The sequence below is a fragment of the Gopherus flavomarginatus genome, chromosome 5 (assembly GCF_025201925.1).
Source record: "Gopherus flavomarginatus isolate rGopFla2 chromosome 5, rGopFla2.mat.asm, whole genome shotgun sequence".
NCBI classification, from domain to species: domain Eukaryota; kingdom Metazoa; phylum Chordata; order Testudines; family Testudinidae; genus Gopherus; species Gopherus flavomarginatus.
This window is the reverse complement of record NC_066621.1, coordinates 20,821,533-20,838,126: the sequence shown is the minus strand read 5'-3', so window position 1 is coordinate 20,838,126 and position 16,594 is coordinate 20,821,533. Positions and strand designations below refer to the sequence as shown.

General features: G+C 45.6%; 1 protein-coding gene across 1 annotated transcript in view; it reads left to right on the top strand.

The window, feature by feature from the left end:
* Positions 1 to 3,204: 3,204 nt before the first annotated feature.
* Positions 3,205 to 16,594, top strand: part of RAB44 (RAB44, member RAS oncogene family) — a 34,733-nt gene continuing 21,343 nt past the window's right edge. Inside the window, exons 1-5 of the mRNA XM_050956113.1 lie at positions 3,205 to 3,267; positions 5,869 to 6,070; positions 13,069 to 13,267; positions 14,300 to 14,414; positions 15,627 to 15,798. Of these exons, the coding sequence (XP_050812070.1) occupies positions 13,073 to 13,267; positions 14,300 to 14,414; positions 15,627 to 15,798 (482 nt within the window). The 5' untranslated portion in view covers positions 3,205 to 3,267; positions 5,869 to 6,070; positions 13,069 to 13,072. The remainder of the gene's footprint in view (positions 3,268 to 5,868; positions 6,071 to 13,068; positions 13,268 to 14,299; positions 14,415 to 15,626; positions 15,799 to 16,594) is intronic.

The window sequence follows — 16,594 nt, the reverse complement described above, 5'->3', positions numbered from 1 at the left end:
GTGGCCTCGTGCAGGTGTGTCACTGAATTGTAGCTCCCTTGCTGGACAACAGCTGTTGATGGGTTGTTTGACAGTCTGCCTGGGCATTGGTTACTTTCCTGGCTGTTGCCTCTGGGGAACTAATATCTGGCTGAATCTCCAACTTACAATATGTTTTAGTGACAACCAAACAAAATTCTCATAACTTCATATGCATTAATGATATACATATATGGATAGAGAAATGACTTTCAACAGATTATAACCTTTCCCCTGATACCTTACAAGGCATGCTTTATATGCAAGATCACAATCCTATATAAATTAGGAATATGGGGGTTACAGGGTGGTCCCCCAAGATACAGGATGTCACTTCTGCTGATGTAACTGCTCCCCTACACTGATAACTCCAGCTCCATGAGAGGTGTACAGTCAAGGCCAGTGCAGTTCTGTTGATGTAATGTTACTGTGTTGCCTATGTTGACTTTTACTGGATTTCAGGAGCCATTCCACAATCCCCCACTTAAGACAGTACAATAAATACAAGCACTCTGGGGGAGGATGTGCACAGCCAACACACACACAAATTATGTCATTATTATGGTGGCTGTTTACCGACATAAGTTGGTTCAACTTAATTTTGTGGTGTAGACATGGGCTGAGGTAGTGTAGGACCACATAAGTATGAGAGACACTTTGCAGCACGGTCTTAGCTACCTAGTAAATGCTGCAGTCAGGTTGAGGATGCTGAAGGCTCTCAGACTGGACTCCCTCAATCACAATTTACAGACCTTATTCAGTGCTCCTTAGCACTCCTTCCTTTACAACTAATCTACCAAGCCCTGGTATCCTACTCTACAACACCACTCCTTTCCATCAGCGCACCAGTGAAGAGCATACGCCATGAACTTGGCTGCTATAAATCAGCCTGACTCATTCATGGCACTGGAGCTGTGTGGACTTACACCAGCAGAGGATCTGGGCCCATAGATCATTTCTGTCACCTGCTCAGCTCCAGTCCCTGCTGCTACAGAACAATGGAGCTTGATTGCTTCCTTGGGGGAGGGCTAGTTTAGTGGATTGAGCATTGGCCTGCTAAACCCAGGATTATGAGTTCAATGCTTGAGGGGGCCATTTAGGGATGAGGGACAAAAATCTTTCTGGGGATTAGTCCTGCTTCAAGCAGGGGGTTGGATTAGCTGACGTCCTGAGGTCCCTTCCAACTCTGATATTCTATGATTAAGACACCTCATTAGCTAGGAGCTTTGCCTTTCTTAATTCACACCCCTGTACACCAGGCTAAATCATTCTTCCCTCTCCTAATGTGTCAACACCCTTCAAATAGTTGCAGAGCATTGTCATACTATCCCTTAGCTGTTCCTCAGCCAAACTCTACAAATTTAGCCCTTTTAATCTTTCCTCCTGCGTCAATCTGTCCAGCCCTTCCAGTGACTGTCACTGTTTCCCTGCAGGTTGTCAGCAGGAAAAGATACTGAGCACATAAACATCCCCTGAGATCTAAACCCGTCTCAAAATGAGCCAGGCCCATTTCCTCAGCTGCTCTTCCCCATCACACAGGATCCGCATAGAGGTTAGACCGCTTTCAGCGAGGTGGAGCAGAAGACTGATTTAAGCAGAATCTTCATCATGCTCTTGAGGCACATAGCTACAATGTATGCTTGGAAACCACTCATCTGTTGCAGAAGTGCCACAGCAAGCATTATGTGACTGTTGTCACAATTCACCTCCTCTCATACAGGTGTCCCATTTCCTGATAACCACAAGTGCCACGCTGTCTGCCCAACTTAATCGATAGGATTCTCTCACAAATCCTGCAGCCTTCTGTAAATCCTGCTGAAGGAAGCAGCTGCACTGTCTAGCACTTACAACACTGCAAATCAGACAGCAAGGAACAGGACTACATGTCACAATCCTCCCATTGTGTGCAGCCATCACACTAACATTCCACCCCCCCACACCTCCGTGACCTCTTTCCAAATGGCCCAAAGAGCCCCATAGCTGCAACAGCTGTCCAGATTTTGAACTATCTGCAACTTATCATTAAGAGCAATGCACAAGCAAACATAGCTGCTTGCCAAGTAGATTCTACAGCTGGAGGTAGGCCCTGGGAAGTGGAGAACACCGTACCTGCCCTGTCTCTAACATTAAACCACTTCATGGGTAAGTGCACAAGCTTGGCTTTGATCTCCTAAGCAGGGAGGAAGATAGGATCTGTTGGATGTTTCCAGTTATGTGCAAAGGTCCTAGAGACATTTATGCTTAGCCCCCCATAAAGCACCCATAGGCAGGACAGTGCAAAGCTCATGTTCCAGTTAGCTCAGCTTTGGAGAGCAAGAATCAGTGCTCAGTATGAATATCTCTGATCTAAGAGTCATAACATGCACTGGACATTTCACTTCAGTTCTGGGCTCTGAATAAAATAATATTTAGCACTTATCTTTTCTCTCCAACGTACTTTATCTAAGTCAGTGGCTCGCAGCCTTTCCAGACTACTGTACCCCTTTCAGGAGGCTGATTTGTCTTGTGTACCCCAAGTTTCACCTCACTTAACTACACCTCTACCCTGCTATAACATGGTCGTGGGGAGCCAAAAATCTCTACTGCATTATAGCTGAAACCCTGTTATATCAGGGTAGGGGCAGCAGGGCTCCGGCGATGATTTAAAGAGCTCTGGGCTCCAGCCGTTGCGGGGAGCCCCGGGCCCTTTAAATCGCTGGTGGAGCCCCGCTGCCACAGCCCCAGGGGCGGCAGGGCTCCAGCGGTGATTTAAAGGGCCCGGGGCTCCCCGCAGCAGCCGGAGCCCCGCTGCTACCGCGCTATACGCGAACCAGTGTTATATTGGGTCGCGTTATAGCAGGGTAGAGGTGTACTTGCTTATAAAATCAGCCATAAAAATACAAAAGTGTCACAGTCACTAGTACTAAAACATTGCTGACTTTCTCATTTTTACCATAAATTATAAAATAAATCAACTAGAATATAAATAATGTATTTACATTTCAGCCTATAGTATACTGAGCAGTTTAAACAAGTCATTGTATGAAATCTGAGTTCGTACTGACTTCACTAGCACTTGTAGCCTGTTGTAAAACTAGGCAAATATCTAGATGAGTTGATGTACCCCCTGGAAAACCTCTGCGCACCCTCCGGGGTATGTGTACCCTGTGTTGAGAACCACTGATCTAAGTCTTGAAACTTCTCTGCACTATGTCGGGGAAACTGAAGCAAAAGAGATTAATTCTACTGTCCCAAAGAACAGCCCAAAAGGTGAAAACTAAATTATTTTTTTTTAAGTTCAGGTTAATAATGGCAGGTGAGGAATTTCAAAAGAACCTAAGGCAGTTAGTCGCTCCAGATTCAAAGAGTGCCTACCTCCCTTGTCAAGTATCAGAGGGGTAGCTGTGTTAGTCTGGATCTGTAAAAAGCAACAAAGAGTCCTGTGGCACCATAGACTAACAGACGTATTGGAGCATGAGCTTTTGTGGGTGAACACCCACTTCGTCAGATGCATGTGGTGGAAATTTCCAGAGGCAGGTATAAATATGCAGGCCAGAATCAGTCTGGAGATAATGAGGTCAGTTCAATCAGGGAGGATGAGGCCCTCTTCTAGCAGTTGAGGTGTGAAAACCAAGGTTGCAGAAACTGGTTTTGTAGTTGGCAAGCCATTCACAGTCTTTGTTTAATCCTGAGCTGATGGTGTCAAATTTGCAAATTAACTGAAGTTCAGCAGTTTCTCTTTGGAGTCTGGTCCTGAAGTTTTTTTTGCTGCAGGATGGCTACATTTAAATCTGCTACTGCGTGTCCAGGGAGATTGAAGTGTTCTCCTATAGGTTTTGTATATTGCCATTCCTAATATCTGACTTGTGTCCATTTATACTTTTATGTAGGGATTATCCAGCTTGGCCAATGTACATAGCAGAGGGGCATTGCTGGCACATGATGGCGTATATTACATTGGTGGATGTGAATGAACCGGTGATGTTGTGGCTGATCTGGTTAGTTCCTGTGATGGTGTCGCTGGTGTAAATATGTAGGCAGTGTTGGCATCAAGGTTTGTTGCACGGATTGGTTCCTGAGTTAGAGTTACTATGGTGCGGTGTGTGGTTGTTGGTGAGAATATGCTTAAGGTTGATGGGTTGTCTGTGAGCGAGGACTGGCTTGCCTCCCAAGGCCTGTGAAAGCGAGGAGTCATTGTCCAGGATGGGTTATAGATAACTGATGATGCGTTGGAGAGGTTTTAGCTGAGGCCTGTAGGTAATAGACAGTGGAATTCTATTGGTTTCTTTCTTGGGCTTGTCTTGCAGCAGGAGGCTTCTGGGTACACGTCTGGCTCTGTTGATTTATTTCCTTATTTCCTCGTGTGGGTATTGTAGTTTTGAGAATGCTCAGTGAAGATCTTGTAGGTGTTGGTCTCTGTCTGAGAGGTTGGAGCAAATGCGGTTATACCTCAGCGCTTGGCTGTAGGCGATGGATTGTGTGGTGTGTCCAGGATGAAAGATGGAGGCATGAAGGTAGGTATAGTGGTTGGTGGGTTTTCGGTATAGGGTGGTGTTAATGTGATCGTTGCTTATTCGTATCATGGTGTCTAGGAAGTGGACCTCTCATGTAGATTGGTCCAGGCTGAGGTTAATGGTGTTGAAATCGTGGTGGAATTCTTCCCGAGTCTCCTTCCCATGGGTCCAGATGATGAAGATGTCATCAATGTAGTGTAGGTAGAGAAGGGGTGTGAGTGGACGAGAGCTGAGGAAGCATTATTCCAGGTCAGCCATAAAAATGTTGGCACATTGTGGGGCCATGCGGGTGCCCATAGTGGTGCCACTGGTCTGGAGGTATATATTGTCATCAAATTTGAAATAATTGTGTGTGAGGATAAAGTTACAGAGCTCAGAAACCAGTTGTGCTGTGGCATCATCAGCGATACTGTTCCTGATGGCTTGTATTCCATCTGTGTATGGGATGTTTGTGTAGAGAGCCTCCACATCCATGGTGGCTAAGATGGTGTTTTCTGGAAGATCACCAATGCATTGTAGTTTTCTCAGGAAATCAGTAGTGTCACGGAGTGTTGGTGGCGTAGGGTCTGAGTAGAGAGTCCACATATCTGGACAGTTCTTCAGTGAGAGTGCCAATTCCAGAGATGATGGAGTGTCCAGTGTTTCCAGGTTTGTGGATCTTGGGTAGTAGATAGAATAACCCCGGTTGGGGCTCTAAGGGTATGTTGATTTGTTCCTGTGTTAGTGTGAGGAGTGTCCTGAGAAGATGGTGCAGTTCCTTAGTATATTCCTCAGTGGGATCTGAGGAAAGTGGCCTGTAGAATTCGGTGTTGGAGAGTTGTCTGGCAACCTCCTTTTGGTAGTCAGACCCGTTCATGATGACAACAGCACCTCCTTTATCAGCCTCTTTAATTATAATGTCAGGGTTGTTTCTGACCTCCCTTGTGTGCCCTTGAAATTCCCAGCCAGAGAGTGTAGAACAGCACTGAACCAAAACCCCAGAGCCCAAAACATCTGGACTTTGTGGGGGTTTGAAAATACAGGCAAAGGCCATTTAAATTAGAATGATTGACATAGCACCCAAAAGTGTGCTTGGAGCTTTACAGGCATATGAAAAAGACACATCACTGCCCCAAAGCACTTACAATCTACGGGACAGATTTTTTAGAAGTTCAGCAGCAGCTGCCTTTGTCATAAGTGGGGGATTCTGAATTGTTCCCCATAGGAGCTGAGAACTTTTTGGAAAATCTGGAACCTATCTCTATGTTTTATATCAGCGGTGTCCCTTTAAATATTGTCGTCTTATGTTAAGGTCACAAAGCAATGTTTCGTGAACAGGAAATGCAGGGAACTCTAACTGTTATATTTAACCCAACAGCGGAAAAGTGAGTTGAGCAAGAGAAAGAAAATGTCAGATCATGCCCGAGCCAGGTTGATGAAACATAACAACAGAAGCAGCACCCCTCCTCTGCACTTACTATGCCAACTTACCGCAAGAAATAAAGGAACCAACTCACTTCAGAGAAGGTGCCCTGCACTTTGCAACGTCTGAAACCCTCTCTCAGAGGCACTGCTGAAAGGTAAGTGCAGTTTACACCTTGGTTGCTTTTTTATTCCTGAGGCAGATTTAGCCCCAAATCTGCTGCAAAATCCTGAACTGATCTACTCTTCTGCACAAAGAAATTGTTTCCATGTTGCTTAAAAAAAAGTTTGTGTAACTTGGCTCCCAATTTGATTTAATCAGGGCTGGATTTTTCAGGGGTGCCAAACATTTCCAAAATCAGGCCCCTAGTAGAAATGTTTTGATCTTGATATTAATGGGCTCATGCAAGCGTCTCAAATGCAATCAGTCATCTAACTGCTGCGGCTGAGTTAGTGCACGTCTTGCTACTTGAAAAACCCAAGTAACAACCAGAGAGATCCCAAACCCACTCTGCTCTTTAGCTGAATAGGATGCCTCATGAGTGCTCTTTGTTGTCAGGGTAGCTTGCCTTTCTGCTTGTCACCCCTCTCTCCCGTGGATAGGTATCGGTGCAGGACAGTTCAGTAAGACCAGACCGAGGAGGCAGCATACTCTGGAGAAACAAACAAGAGCTTGGGAGGGTGTCCAGTGCTAATCCTGGCTCTGTCAATCACCTGATATATGACCTAGGGCCCACTCAATTTAGGTGGGATTTTCAAAAGCTTCTAAGGGAACTAGGCACCTAATTCACTCTCCTTCACCCAGGCATCTAAACCCCTTAGGCATTTTTAAATGCAAACTCTTCCCCAGTCTGTGCCTCAGTTTCTCCATCTATAAAGCAGGGATAACACTAACCTTTCCCATCTACTTCACTGTGGTGGTGTGAAGATAAGTTGCCCATAAAGCCCATACAACATGCCTATTTGCTAAGTGTCATTAAAGCCACATGACCTGATCTGCTGTACAAGCTTCTGTTTCATTTCCATTATGGGCAAAAGACAGATTCACATCACAAACCACCCAGAGTTAGGAGTCAAACTCTGTGGACTGGGCCAGACCTTAAATAGCAGTGTTGGTTTCCAGATCAGAACCCTTTTATGTTGATATATTTTTAGGGGAAAGCCTGTAAAAATTGGTCTAAAAGCGCCTGTTTGAACGATATTTATTTTAGTTTATAGACAGTTCTCTGGCCTGGTAACTCATTTCCTGTGAAGTCTGGATGCTTATCAGCATCTTTGCCTAACCATTACAAAACACACAACATGCTGAAGTTAATGTGCTATCTCACCCAGACCCACCTAACCTCCCTCTCTTAGTGTGAAACGGTTAACTCCTTTAGTTCCCATGCAAATATCATTTGTTTAGAACGAACAGAGAAGAACAGCCTCTGGGGACAGCCTCAGGCAATGTATAATGAGAGGAAGGGCAGCCTGGGGGGTAGGGTGCTAACTTGTATTCAGGAGCTCAATTCCCTTCGCTGCCACACACATCCTATGCGACCTTGGGCAAGTCACTTATGCTGAGATTGTCAGAGGTATTTAGGTGCCTAACTCCCATTGAAACCATAGTCTCTGTGTGACTCAGGGTACACCTACCCTGCAAGAAAAACCCTGCACCAGCAAGTCTTAGCGCTCAGTTCAACTGATTTGAGCTTGTGCGATGAGGCTAAAAATAGCAGCCCAGACATTCCCACTCAGCCCGGAGCCCAGGCTTTGAGACCCACCTCTCTTGCCAGGTTTCAGAGCCCAGGCTCCAGTCTGAGCGGGAATGTCTATGCTGCTATTTTTTTAGCCTGTAGCACAAGCCCGAGTCAGTTGACCCAGGCTCTGAGACTCGCTGCTATGGGGTATTTTGCTGCAATGTGGACGCACCATCAGTTCCCCATCTGTAAAGTGGGGATAATTATTATATCGAGCTCTTATCTAGAGCTTTTCAACAGCAGATCTCCAAGCACTTTACAATGGAGGTCAGTATCTTTATCCCTGTTTTACAGCTAGAGAACAGCACTTCCCTACCATACACGGACATTGTGAGGATCAGTATATCAAAGATTGTGAGGCGCTCAGATAATTAAGGTCATAGGGCTACAGCAGGCCCTAAGACAGAGGGGCTCTGAGCAGAGGGCTCTGGAGACTCAGAGCCACAGTTCTGCCAACACTGATGCACACACTCAAAGTTCAGCATGTAAGTCGTTGTAGGATGGGGGCCCAAAAGGATGCTCCCTCAGAATTTAGGGGGAAGCTGTATCTTTTGTAGAACTTCTCCTATATTTCAGAGCAGTTGCTTATGTTTTGAGATGGCTCAGAACCGTGAAGCCCGTAGGAGGGATTACAGAAGAAGAAGGATATGCACAAAATGAGCAAAGATTAACAGCACCATCAAACTAGGCAGAGGCTTAATCTTATCTACTTTCTCTATACCACTCATGATTTTATAGACCTCTATCATATACCCCCTTAGTTGCCTCTTTTCCATGCTGAAAAGTCCCAGTCTTATTAATCTCTCCTCAGACAGAAGCCGTTCCATACCCCTAATCATTTTTGTTGCCCTTTTCTGAACCTTTTCCAATTCCAATATATCTTTTTTGAGATGGGGTGACCACATCTGCACACAGTATTCAAGGTGTGAGCGTACCATGGATTTATATAGAGGCAATATGATATTTTCTATCTTATTATCTATTCCTTTCTGTCTTATTATCTATCCCATTATGTTTGCTTTTTTGACTGCCACTGCACATTGAGTGGAAGATTTCAGAGAACTATCCACAATGACTCCCAGATCTCTTTCTTGAGTGGTAACAGCTAATTTAGACCCCATCATAGTATATAGGATTATGTTTTCCAATGTGTGTTACTTTGCATTTATCAACATTACATTTCATCTGCCATTTTGTTGCCTGGTGACCCAGTTTTGTGAGATCCTTTTGTAGCTCTTCGCAGTCTGCCTGGGACTTAGCTATTTTGAGTAGTTTTGTATCGTCTGCAAATTTTGCCACCTCACTGAGTTTACCCCTTTTTCCAGATTGTTTATGACTATGTTAAATAGGCCCAGGACGGACACCTAGGGGACACCACTATTTACCTTTCTCCATTCTGAAAATTTGAAAGGCCCCTGCGTGGCCAAAGCTTACAAGGAGCACAAACAGGATTTGAAGCCACCTTTGCCCCATCCTCGTCATCCCTTCCCCAAGGGTGGGAATGGACCAATTGAGAATCAGGCCCTCAGAATCCACATGATGCTGTAACCCTCATCTCTGCTATCCCCTCTCGTTAAGTCAGTCTAAAGCTAACCTGTCAGCTCTTTAGAAAGGAACCTTTCATTGTAACTTTCCTGCTTTATCTAGCACATATTTGGGGGCGTTAACAGTAAGCATAGTTAATAACGACACCATGAGATCAGCCTCTTGGTTTTGCTTTAACTTTCAGTTTCAAATCAACCTAACAAACTCAAGATAAAACTCCACCCAAACTGCCTGCTTTTGACTCGGTTGGGGAGCTGAAGCCACCAAAATTCCATGTGGACTCTCCCAGCGTTGCCTACTCTTGTGAATCTATCACAAGTCTTGTGATATTTGGTGTTTTTCTGACTGCCCAGCTCCAGGACTCTGTGATTATTATGTGAGAATCATAGAACTGGAAGGGGCCTCAAGAGGTCATCTAGTCCAGACTCTACACTCAAGGCAGGGCTAAGTATTATCTAGACCATCTCTGACAGGTGTTTGTCCAACCTGCTCTTAAAAATCTCCAATGATGGAGATTCCACAACCTCCCTAGGCAATTTATTCCAGTGCTTAACCACTCTGACAGTTAGGAAGTTTTTCCTAATGTCCCACCTAAACTGCCCTTGCTGCAGTTTAAGCCTATTGCTTCTTGTCCTGTTCTTAGAGGTTAAGAAGGACAATTTTTCTCCCTCTTCTTTGTAACAACATTTTATGTACTTGAAAACTGTTATGTCCCCTCTCAGTCTTCTCTTCTCCAGACTAAACAAACCCATTTTTTTCAATCATCAATAGGTCATGTTTTCTAGACCTTTAATCATTTTTTTGCTCTTCTCTGGACTTTCTCCAATTTGTCCACATCTTTCCTGAAATGTGGCACCCAGAACTGGACATAATACTCCAGCTGAGGGCTAATCAGCATGGAGTAGAGTGGAAGAATTACTTCTTGTGTTTTGCTTACAATACTCCTGCTAATACATCCCAAAATGATGTTTGCTTTTTTAGCAACAGCGTTACACCATTGACTCATATTTAGCTTATTATCCACTATGACCCCAGATCCCTTTCCGCAGTACTCCTTCCTAGGCAGTCATTTCCCATTTTGTATGTGTCCAACAGATTGTTCCTTCCTAAGTGGAGTACTTTGCATTTGTCCATATTGAATTTCATCCTATTTAATTCAGACCACTTCTACAGTTTGTCCAGATCATTTTGAATTTTAATCCCATCCTCCAAAGCACTTGGAACCCCTCCCAGCTTGGTATTGTCCACAAACTTTATAAGCGTGCTCTCTATGCCATTATCAAGATCATTGATGAAGATATTGAAGAGAAACCGACCTGGAACTGATCCCTGTGGGACCCCACTCGTTATGCCCTTGCAGCATGACTGTGAACCACTGATGACTACTCTCAGGAATGATTTTCCAACCAGTTATGCACCCAGTTTATAGTAGCTCCATCTAGGTTGTATTTCCCTGTTTGTTTATGAGAAGGTCATGTGAGACAATATCAAAAGCCTTACTAAAGTCAAGACAGACCGCATCTGCCACCCCCCCCCCGTATCCACAAGGCTTGTTACTCTGTCAAAGAAAGCTATCAGGTTGCAGCAAAGAGTCCTCTGACACTTTATAGACTAACAGACGTATTGGAGCATGAGCTTTCATCATATTCACCCACGAAAGCTCATGCTCCAATACGTCTGTTAGTCTATAAGGTGCCACAGGACTCTTTGCTGCTTTTACAGATCCAGACTAACATGGCTACCCCTCTGATACTCAGGTTAGTTTGACATGATTTTTTCTTGACAAATCCATGTTGACTGTTATTTATCACCTTATTATCTTCTAGGCATTTGCAAACTGATTGCTTAATTATTTGCTCCATTATTTTTCCGAGTACAGAAGTTAAGCTGACTGGTCTGTAATTCCCCAGGTTGTCCTAATTTCCCTTTTTATAGATGGGCATTATGTTTGCCCTTTTCCAGTCTTCTGGAATGTCTCCCGTCTTCCATGACTTTTCAAAGATAATTGTTAATGGCTCAGATATCTCCTCAGTCAGCTCCTTGAGTATTCTAGGTTGCATTTCATCAGGCCCTGGTGATTTGAAGACATATAACTTGTCTAAGTAATTTTTGACTTGTTCTTTCCCTATTTTAGACTCTGATCCAGCCTCATTTTCATTGACATTCATTATGTTAGACTTCTAATCGCCACTAACCTTCTTGGTGAAAACCAAAACAAAGAAGTAATTAAGCACTTCTGTCATTTCCACATTTTCTGTTATTGTCTTCCCCCTCATTGAGTAATAGGCCTACTCTGTCCTTGGTCTTCCTCTTGCTTCTAATGTATCTGAAGAATGTTTTCTTGTTTCCTTTTATGTCCCCAGCTAGTTTGATCTCACTTTGTGCCTTGGCTTTTCTAATTTTGTCCCTACATACTTGTGTTATTTGTTTATATTCATCCTTTGTAATTTGACCAAGTTTCCACTTTTTGTAGGACTCTTGGCTGTCATTTTTTTTAAATAAATTTTTAGCCCTGACAGCAGACGTGACAAGCTTGGGAACATGACCTGAGTGCACCTTAAACCTCTCCCAAGATTATCAAATTTATATATTTAAAATCTCATTATTTTTAAGCCAATTTCCTGATTTTTGGTGGCCTGACTCGGGGAGTTTGAACTCCCGTGAGAGGCAATGCTACATTCGTTTCATTCTGAAGCCCTCAGCAGAGCCAGTTTCACTCCGACCAAACTCACCTAACAGTTCAGGAACCTCAGCAAAGCTAGCCAGTCCTAAGCTGTTCATTTGTACGCCACTAAGGCCTTGTCTACAGTACAGGGAAAAGTCGATTTAAGCTATGCAATTGGAGTTACGTGACTAGCGTAACTCAAGTTGACGTAGCTTAGATCTACTTAGTGCGGGGGCTCTCCCAGCGACTCCCCTTACTCTTATCAATCCGGTGGAGTACAGGAGTTGATGGGAGAGCAATCTGTGGTCGATTTAGTGGGTCTTCATCGAACGCCATGTGTCAATCCTCTGGTAAATGTAGACAAGCCCTAAGATTCACAGTGTTCAAAGAGAGAGGCTGAAGCAGGGCCTTGGGCAATGGGACCAAATCAGGGACCCTCTGGATACATCTACACTGCAAAAAGAGAAAAAAGCCAAGCCACAGCAGCAAGTTTCAGAGCCCAGGTCAGCTGACTGGGGCTTGCACTACTGGTCTAAAAACAGCAGTATAGTTATTCTGGCTTGGGCTTGAACCCAGGCTCTGAGACATTTCCCTTTACTGGATCTCAGAGCCCAGGCTCCAGCCCCAGTGGGAACATCCACACTGTCCAAGTCACTTGACCTAGGCTCAGAGACTCGCTGCCGAGGGTTCTTTCCTGCTGTGTAGACGAACTTGCAGTCCTCTGTCTGTGTCGGCAGAGTGGTAGGATGGTCTTGGGAGTAAATCATTGAGCCTGGGAGTCAGGAGATCTGTGTCTAATTCCTGGCTCTGCCTTGAATGTCCTGTGTGACTGAGCAAATCCCTTAGGCCTAGGTTTGCCAGCTGCAGTGAAGAAGCCACTGGGTTGAGACCTAGAGACTCACACAGGGACCACAATCATACGGTGACATGTTCTACTTCAAACTGATGAGGACCAGGTCTGCACTGGACAATCAGAGACTGTCCCACTGCCAACCCTCAGCCATTCAGTCCCCATTAGTCTATTCTAATTCAGACATAGTCCATTCCCCTTTTCGTCACATCAATAGCAAAACAGGCTTGTCCCCCCTCTCAGTGTAAGAGTTCTATGACCCTCTGAGCTAATCTAATTAAAAGCCCATTGCTAAGAGAACTCGAGAAGATGAAGGGGAGCACGGTGCCCTCTGATTTCTCTCTTACACATTGAAAGAGCCATGGAGGAGCAGAGGAGGCCCAGGAAGCTGGGCTCAAGCCGACGAAAGCAGCTGCGAGATGTGTTCGGTGGTGCAAAGACACCCTCGATCCCGGAGGAGGAGCCGTTCCCACCTGAAATAATGGAAAAGATTCAGGAATTCTTCCAGGAATGCGACAAAGACCAGAAAGGTTTCATCACACGTGCCGACATGCAGGTAAATTGCAGGTTTATGCAATGAACTCACTGGGCCAAATTCGGGCATTAGTGAAAAGCCCATAGAAGCCAAGGAGGTATAACTGAGAGCAGGACTCCCCTGATGGACAGCATGTGGGAATGGAACTCAGTCCTGTTTCTGGGTCTGCCATTGAGCTGCGGTGGGAAAGTCACATTGCTCTGTGTCTCTGTTTCTCCATCTATAAAATGGGGAGAATGCACCTTCCCTGCCTTCATAAAGCACTTTGAAAGCTAAGACATGTGCTATGTAATTATTAATCATTATTGTGTTGCAGATATAGATATATGAAACTATTACTCATATAATGTCTGGTTCTCTAAGGTATTCTGCTCCCCTCAGTACAAGTTTAGGACAACTAACACTGCTCAACGTCAGGCCATGTTCAGCAAATCACCCAAGTAAAGGCTGAGCCAAAAAAACATTGAGCAAGGGAGGCCATGTTGGCTTGTGGTTAGACCAGGGGGCTGCCACGGACTCACGGTTTTGGCAAGTCACATCACTTCATGCCTCAGTTTCCCCCACTGTAAAACAGATCTAAAACAGGTCACTAGCAGAGCTAATAAATACAGGAGGCCCTTGGATGGACAGTGCAAGGGAAGGGCAAAATGTAACCACTGGTTATTGTTCAGCTTTGGTCTCGATACTTCACACTTACAGTGTATTTATTAAGGAGCTTCCAGTCTCAATAGAGAAGGAGAGAACAGAGGCACAGTGAGGTGAAATGACTCAGCATATCACTGGTGGAGCTAGGAATTGAAGTCAGGCCTCCTGAGACCCAGGCCAGTGCCCTGTGCACTGGATCAAGGTGCCTCTCTTGAAATTAATGGTGTAAAATGGTGAGGAAGTGGAATCAGGCCCAAGCAATACGACAGACCAGATTTCTAAAGCCGCGATCACACCTTGTTGCTTTAAGCACAGTGCCTTCACAATGGGCAAACAGGACCCTACACCTGAGCTCCTTCACAAAGTCAATCACATCTCTATCTAATCAAACATTTGCACTGGTTTTAGAAACTGAAGAAGGAGGATTTCCCATGCAGCGCAGAGGAGCTGGAGCTGGTCTTTGATGGTCTCGATACCAACAGGAATGGATATTTAACTACGGAAGAATTCACCACAGGGCTCAGTAGGTGCCACTTTACTGCCTTTCACTGATGGGACATGGGAAATTCATCAAAGAGTTAATACTATAGCGATACAAACAACAGTGATCAGGGCTGGCTCCAGGGGTTTTGCCGCCCCAAGCAGCCAAAAAAAAAAAAAGCCACGATCGTGACTGTGATCGCAATCTGCGGCAATTCAGCAGGAGGTCCTTCGCTCCGAGCGGGAGTGAGGGAACCTCTGCCGAATTGCGGCTTAATACCTTAAAGTGCCGCCCCTCTCAAGAGTTGCCGCCCCAAGCACCTGCTTGGTAAGATGGTGCCTGGAGCCAGCCCTGACAGTGATGATCATGGTAGAAGGCTTGATGCTGCTCCCAGTTTAAGGGGCATGGATGGACTCTATGGCAGTGATTTCAGAACACATGCAAAGACGCAGCCCTCAGTCATGCTCTTCAAAGCCTCAAAAGGCTAGTGAAGATTTAAAGTTCACTTACCACAGCAGGGTAACGCTTTGCTGCAATGATTTTATTAATGCCCAGAGAATATTTGCCAAACACTTCAGACTTGCTAGCTGTCTCTTTCATAAGAGCAACAGGCTTTTTCCCTCACTTAGCCCATTATCCACGCCATGTGCCTGACATGCCCACAGGCTGCCCCAGGTCCACAACATAGTACTCCTTCTGCTCCAGGTGCCTGGACTCCCTCGCATTGCCCATGTGCCTCGAATGCCCAGCATGGCACACCTACCCAACCTTGGGCGTTGGCCACCTGCTGCGCAAGTAGCATGGCTCACTGGCCCAAACTTGCCTGCTGTTCTAAGCCCCTGTTCAGAATGTCTTCCCATAATGCACCATTTTCTTCCATTCTAAATCTATCAGTCAATCCAACCCAAGCGTGACTGTGCCGGGAAGCTGGCGAACAGTCACTCAGCTGCTCCCTTTTTTTTACATGGGGAAGGTGAGACTGATGTCCTAGTCTGACAGTTTGCTTCTCCACCAGCTTTCTGAAATGACACCCTGGGCTTCTGAATCAGGAGGGCTGATTTTCAGAGGTGCTGCGCATGCAGAAACCAAAAGGAACTGCGTGTTCCCAGAGCCCCTGAAAACCACCTTACGTAGGCATCTAAAGGTAGATTTAGGTGTCTAGCTTTGAGCACCCATGTGGGAAGATGTTGGCCTTGGTGCTTCACTGTTGTATTGCATCTGGCCATTGATATAGTTTTGGTCGTCTATTGGCAGAACAGTTCCTGAGCTTGCAGACCACAACAAGGCAGCACAGGAGGAGGAAGACAGCTTCCAGGAGGGTGTACATGTCCCCCATGGACTACTCCTTGGAGGAAGCAGACAGCGAGGAAAGAAAATGCTTCAGAGCGTTCATGGACCAACTGGGAGCAGAAAATATCTTTGAAGAGTAAAAGTGCCCCAGCCACACCTTCATTTAGCACCTAGCAAGGGGTTCAGGGCTGGGATGGGGCTACATGATATTATGGTTAAAGCTTGTGAGAAGGGTGGAATCCATGTGTAACACACTGGTCAAGCTCAATTCCCCATACAGGCTACCATGTGTGTGAATCTAGGGAGTTCAGGAATGGCTTAAGGCCACCTTTGCCTGCCCTCTCCATCCCTGCTCCAAAGATAGGAACAGAGGAACTGAGAATCAGGCCTTGAGCTTAAACACAATCTTACCACTTGTCTCTATGGGAGGGTCATCATCAGGGGTTGAACTTGGGATCTCCAGCTTCATGAGCTCCTACTGCTTGCGCGGAAGGACCAATTCCATTAGCTCAGAGGCAGTAGCAGACTCAAATCTCTTACACGGCTTGGCACCAGAGAGGGACAGAGACACACTTGGCCTGTGTACTACATGTGTTATTATTGAATCCTTGGAGAAGGGCATGTATCCCCCCCTTAGCAAGTTCTGCAGAGTACCCCAATTCATAGGCACCAACTCCATTGGTGCTCCGGGGCTGGAGCACTCATGGGGAAAAATTAGTGGGTCCTCTGCACCCACAGGCAGCCAAGCTTCCCTCACCCTCCGCCCCACCTCACCTCACCTCCTCCTTCCCCTGAGTGCACTGTGTCCCCACTCCTTTGCCTAGCTCCCAGTGCTTCCCACCACCAAACAGCTGTTGGTGGCGCTTAGGACTTTCCAGGAGATGGGAGGGAGGAGCGGGGACACAGTACTCTCAGGGGAGGAGATGGAGAAG